The sequence below is a fragment of the Belonocnema kinseyi genome, chromosome 7, assembly GCF_010883055.1.
Source record: "Belonocnema kinseyi isolate 2016_QV_RU_SX_M_011 chromosome 7, B_treatae_v1, whole genome shotgun sequence".
NCBI lineage: Eukaryota > Metazoa > Arthropoda > Insecta > Hymenoptera > Cynipidae > Belonocnema > Belonocnema kinseyi.
The window spans coordinates 48,107,435-48,114,095 of record NC_046663.1 but is presented as its reverse complement, the minus strand read 5'-3'; the positions used below and the strand labels follow the sequence as shown (position 1 = coordinate 48,114,095).

Here is a 6,661-nt window from a genome sequence, read left to right as displayed (position 1 = left end):
TTAAGTATTTTAAATTCAAACAATAATTTTAGAAAAATTAAACATTAAAAGTAATTTTTTATTATAAAAATATTTTATTATTGTATTTTTAATAAATAAATATTTATAATTTTTTTTAATGATTCAAATTCGGGAATTGAATAATAAGGGAATTTTCTAGTTCGAATATTTTATAATTCAGCAAATTTTTGTCGGGAATTTTCCAATTCGGAAATATTATAAACTTTCGGGAATATTCCAATTCGGTAATATTTTCAACTATTCGGTAATTATATTATTCGGCAATTTTTTTTTTCGAGAAATTTATTATTCATAAAGACCTGAAAATATATATTTTTTAATCTCAAGATTTTAGAAAATAAAAAAAAAAAGATTTCATGAGGCACTCTGATTAGCTGTAAATTAAAGAAAGTGATATTAACCTTCCTGTGCTTCTCAGTTTCAGTTTCCTCTCGTCCATTTTGTACGTGTAGCTAAGGTTTATATACGAATTTAAAAGTCCAAAATGAAGGGTGAAAGAGGTATATGAACGAGGTGTGTTCCTTTCTATTATTGTGGACATCCCGCTTTGAGCATGTACTCTATATGTAAGATATCCAACTGTATGTTTGTCCAACTGCATGGCTAATGCTGCAATCAATATATTTATTAGGTGCAGTCCTTATTTCTAAAATAAAAATACAATCAGGATTCCAGGGTCAGGGTTGCTAGAGAAATCTGGTTTCAAAATCAGATGAGTACTAGATTTTCCAGCTCTACTTTTGACAAAATTTCAGGACTACTTTTCCAAAAAAAAAAAACAGTAAATTGAATTAAATTTAAAAATATTAAACTGACTGCAGACTCGTTTACCAACAATTTTTTATAAAATTATTAATTAATGAAAATGTAAAAGCACTTTTAAAAATGATTGAATTCTAATGAATTCTGATTAATATAAATATAATTTTTGTTAAGTCAGGAATTATGATAACCATATCGAGCATATAATTATAATAATCATATTGAAAACTAAACTTTTGTATGAACGCCAGATTTCTCAAAGATTTCAAATAATTTCAAAATATTTCAAAGATTTCATAAGGCAGAGTTAATACGAAATCCCAATTTCGAAATTCCCTGACTTCTTTCTTCTGACACCTAGGAGATTAATAATGTTATTATAAAGTTTTTTTTTTAATTTATCTTAAAGACTGAGTGACAACAGTCAAAATAAAATTTTAATCCACAAATTACGTACGGCGATTTGGAAGGAGGAAAGGTTAGTAAAATCTTACTATTTTTCATTTGGGTAAGAAACATTTTTACTAAAAGAAATAGTCAATCATTGATTTTTTAAACAAAAAGATTGATGGTCAACCAAGAACCTTGTTTTTTCGTAAAAGATGCATTTTTAACAAAATTATCAGTTTTCAATTAAAATGATGATTTTTTTAACCAAAAAAAACTTTTAAGCAAAAGTCTATTTAAAGCCGTCGCCTTAAAACAATTAATTATCAACCAAAAGCAAGCAATTTTGAACAAAATAATTTAATGAAAAAATATTCATTCAGAATCTTAAATTTTCAAGTCCAAAATGGAATAGTTACATTTTCAGTTAAAAAATTAACTTTCATCAAAAAAACGAATTTTTGACAACAAATTTTCAACCCCCAAATATAAATTTTTGACAACGAAGTTAATTTCTAACAGAACTTTTTAAATTTTAGAGCGAAAAATGAATTTTCTACAATAAAAATGGAATTTTCAAACCCTAAATATGAATTTTTAACATAAAAGTTTATTTCCGAAAATATTGTTGAATTTTAATATAAAAGAAGACATTTTTTACAAAGAAGTTAAATTTTCAATTAAAAAAAAAAAAAAAACAATTCTCAATCCCAAAAAATATATTCTTAACAAACAAGTTCATTTCTAACAAAAATGCTTGAATTGTAAAGCAAAAATTGAAGTTTTTACAAGAAAGTTCAATTTACAACCTAAAATTTGGAATTTTTAACTAAAAAAATATAAATTTGAAAGCAAAAATGGAACAGTTACATTTTTATTTAAAAAAATTAATTTTCAACCCAGAAAAAATATTTTCAACACCCAAATATAAATTTGTAACCAAAAAGTCAATTTCTAAACGAGAACAATAAATAAATTTTAAACTAAAGAGATAAGCAAAAATGGAAAAGGTGCATTTTCATTAAAAAAGAAAATAATAATTTCCTAGCAGAAAACCGAATATTCAACAAATAGTTCAATTTTCAACCAAAGTAATATAATTTTATAAGATTACGTTTCAATTAATAAGATTGCTTTTCTGAAAAAGACAAATTTTTAACAAAATATGTGAATTTTCAACCAAGAAGTTTATTTTTCAACCGAGAAGATTAAAATTCTACTAAAATGATGAATTTTTATAAAAATACATCAATTATTAATCAAATAATTAAATGTTTAACAAAAAGATGGATTTTCAACAAAAAATAGAATATTTAAATTTTCCGATAAAGAGATAAATTTGAAATTAAAAACATTAAATTTTCCACAAAAAAGATAAATTTAGAAAAAAATATATATATGTGCATTTTCAACTCAATAGTTAAACTGAAACAAAAAAATTAATTCTCAACTAAAATGCGGAATCTTTAAAAAACAAAAAAATTAATTTTTAACAAATAGTTGAGTTTTAAACTAAAAAGAATAAATTTTGAAACAAAAGTGTTAAATGTTTAGGTTAAACAATTTTCACCCAACAAAAATAAATATCCAAAAAAATAGTTAAATTTAACCAACAAGATGAATTAGTTACAAAGAAGATTAATATTCTACCACAAAAGACAAATTTTTAAGAAAATACATACATTTTCAACCAATTGTTGAATTTTTAACTAAAGAATATAAATTTTCAACCAAACATAGAGTACTTAAAAATAAAACTTAAAATCAAAGAAACTCGGTTTTTATATTAAAATGAAGAATTCAGTTAAATATAAATTTTCAATAAAAAACAACGATTTTTCAATAAAATAGACAAATTTTCAATTAAAGATATCAGTTTTGAAATAAAAAACTAACATAATAACTTTTTAACAAAACTGTTGAATTTTCGACTAATTAGATTAGTTTTCAACCAAAAAAGATGAATTATCAACTAAAAATGTGATAGCTGATATTTCAAACAAAAAATTGAACTTTTAAACAAAAATAGTTGAATTCAAGCAAAAAAGACCAATTTTAAACAAAGGAAAATTCAATTTTTATACAAAATCTTAAATTTTCAAGCCAATAATAGAATAGTTACATTTTCAGTTAAAAAAATTAACTTTCAACCAAAAAACTAATTTGTAACAACAAATTTTTCAACCCCCAAATATAAATTTTTGACAAAGAAGTTCAATTCTAACAGAATTGTTTAAATTTTAGAGAAAAAAATAAATTGTCTACAGTAAACGTGGATTTTTCAAGCCCAAAATATGAATTTTTAACAAAAAAGTACATTTCCGACAAAATTGTTGAATTTTAATATAAACAAATGAATTTTCTAATAATAAAGTTAAATTTTCAATTTAAAAAAAAAAAACAATTCTTAACCCCAAAAATATATTCTTAACAAAAAAGTTCATTTTTGACTAAAATTGTGTAATTGTAAAGCAAAAATTAAATTTTTTACAAAAAAGTACAATTTCCAACTTAAGATTTTGAATTTTGAACTAAGAAAAAAATAATTTTGAAAGCAACAATGAAACGGTTACATTTTTATTTGAAAAATTAATTTTCAACCAAGAAAATATATTTTCAACCTCCAAATATAAATTTTTAACCAAAAAGTTAATTTCTAAACGAAAACAATAAATAAATTTTAAACTAAAAAGATAAGCAAAAATGTAAAAGGTACATTTTTATTAAAAAAGAAAGTTAAATTATTTTTATTTTCAATAGTTTAGGCATCCTTGAAAAAGCTTTACAATTTTGTTTCAAATCTTGAGAAATCTAGAAGTGTTTTTAAATTTGTCCAAATTCAAAATAATTTTTGAAATTTTTATTGAAACTTTCAAATATATTTTTAAATTAATTGAATTTTTTCTATAACTTTTAGAAAATCCTGCAAATTTAAAACAAAATCCTTAACATTTTAATTTATAAATAACTATAGAAAACTTAATAGTTGTAAAGAAAAATTAGAATAATTTTAAGAGATATATAGAAGTTTAAAAAAGATTCGAATTAAATTTAGAACTTGAAATAATTTCAAATACTTGCAGCTGAATTGAAAATAAAATGTATATTATTGCAGATTTCAAACAAAAAATGGAGAAGTTTTTTCAAGAATTATGAAAGACTTCAAAAGAATACAAAAATTTTCTTAAGATTCTCAGGAAAATTAAAAATGATTTTTCACTTTCAAAAATTATTGACACAGAAAGTTTAAGAAGATTTTAAAAGATTTCAAAAATTATCAAAAAAGAACCTGAAAGATTTATAGGTTTTTTTTCAATTTGCAGGATTTTCCAAAAATTGTAGGAAAAATTCGAGTAAATTTAAAATATATTTGGAAGTTCTGAAAAAATGTTACCAAACTTCGTTTAAATCACTTGAAATAATTTCAAGGTTTTAACTAATTTTGAATCTTTTCGGAACTTCTAAATCTCTATTAAATTTACTCAAATTTTTTCTACAATGCTAAGTGTTTAATTTTTATTTATACGTAAAAATTTAGCAATTTCACTTACAAATTAAACATTTTTTTTAAAAGAACAATTAAAAATTTTAACGCGAAATTTTTAAAAGCTCTTCGAAATTCTAGAAATTTATAGCTCTCTATGTAAAACCATTCAGTTTCAAATTGTTTTCTTTTAAATATTTGGTTTCAATTTACTCGTCTCAAATGAACAGTGAAATGTTGCTATATATTAAATAAAGGAAGACCTAAAATTTTGAATTAAAAATATTTTATTGATAAATCATGACAATTTTTATTTAAAAATAAAATTATCGGAATAAATGATATATTAATTTCAATTCTTATTAAGACTTTCAAATTGAAATAGTTACAATTTGGAAATTCTCAAATTTTGAATGGATCTAGAATCATTTGGTCAAACCAATTATTGTTCAGATTTTTATACGTAGAGTGCAGATCAATTTGAAAAATAATTTATTTATTTATATTTACAGCTTATAAAATAAAACTGTTTTTTTATCAAAAATTTTCGACTTGATATGCTTAAAATTTTTAATTGTTTAAATCTTCAAGCCTGCACTTTAATTATTTAAAAAACTGTTAGAATCGAACTTGGGCAGATTTTTCTTCTGAAAATTCGTAAAATTGCCCGTCAAGAAATATTTTGTGTACAATATATTTTGTGTAGGGAAAAAACTGGACATAATATTTCTAGAATGTCATCAGAATAAAATATAATTATTCAATTTTGTATAGGAAAAATTATTCTCTTTAGGAAATATACTTTGTAGAGAAAATATAACAGTATTAAGTTTTGTGCAGGAAATATTTTGTTTAGAAAATATGTAGTGTAGGAAAAATATGACCAGTATACATTGTGTACAATATATTTAGCAACCCTGAAAATGCTTTTCAACCATTTAGCCCGGTCGAAAATGCCTTCCCTGTAAATTATTTTATTAAAAGTAAGAAAAGAATCTGAAAACTTACATCCTGCTAAGCCGAATTTCGCCAAATCCGAAGTGAACCCAATTAAAATATCTCCAGTGCAGAATATTCTCCTACTTAAAGTTCGATATCCTTTTAGGGCCAGTGTAGGTCCATTTCCAACACCAATGTCTGCTTCCACCCATCCCTTCGGCGAGATTAATCTTTTTGCAGCTACATTAACACTTCCGGAACCAGTACCATTTTGTACACTGAGCTGACCATACATGATCAAAGTATCCTTTGTGGTCAGAGGAGCTTCAATCGATTGAGTAAATGTCATCCCGCTAACTTGAATCGATGAAAAGAGATCATCGTTGATGTAGCTATCGTCATATACACTGAAAATATCACTAGCATTGATGTTTACAGTGACGCTGCCCTTTGGACTAGTTCGCTGCTGCAATCGCCTTTCTTCTTGCAATCTAGCTAGGCGTTCATACTCCTCACGGATCTCCTGAGGAGTCTTTGTACGCTGAACAATTTCCCATCCCTCAGTTTCTAGTCCTCGAGTTCCCAGGGAATCATAAATTGCTCTTTTGTGCGGATCACTTAAAACTGAAGCGAACGCTCTTGTTAATTTCAAGGAATTAGTTCAAGAATGGTTATTAGGGTGGACCAAAAAAATGACAAATTTTAATTTTGATTATGGCAAGTAAAACTCTTTTTTTATGTATCAAACTGAATCTTCAAGATTTTTTTCAGATTTTTAAATGATATCTTCAGTTAGAAGAAACTTTCTGAAGTTTGAAACTTTGAAAACAGTGACTTCTTCGATATTTTACAGGTAAAATATATAATCCAGGCATTACATATAATCCCTAGACATTATATATAATCCCTAGGCATTATATATAATCCCTAGGCATTATATATCATGCCTGGTCACTTCAGGCAAAGTATTCGCCGCGAGCTGCCGGTTGGAGGGGATAGACGAAACGATGCCAGCGCGCAAGGTGGCGAGTAATGAGTTTAATGGACGTGTGTTTTGATTGCATTTTA

General features: G+C 24.7%; 1 protein-coding gene across 1 annotated transcript in view; it reads right to left on the bottom strand.

The window, feature by feature from the left end:
• The window catches only part of LOC117176442 (dnaJ homolog subfamily C member 11-like), a 17,178-nt gene that overhangs the window by 9,185 nt on the left and 1,332 nt on the right, over positions 1-6,661 (bottom strand). Inside the window, exons 2-3 of the mRNA XM_033366682.1 lie at positions 5,663-6,231; positions 423-630 (exon numbers count right to left, since the gene is read on the bottom strand). Coding sequence (XP_033222573.1) covers positions 423-630; positions 5,663-6,231 — 777 coding nt within the window. The remainder of the gene's footprint in view (positions 1-422; positions 631-5,662; positions 6,232-6,661) is intronic.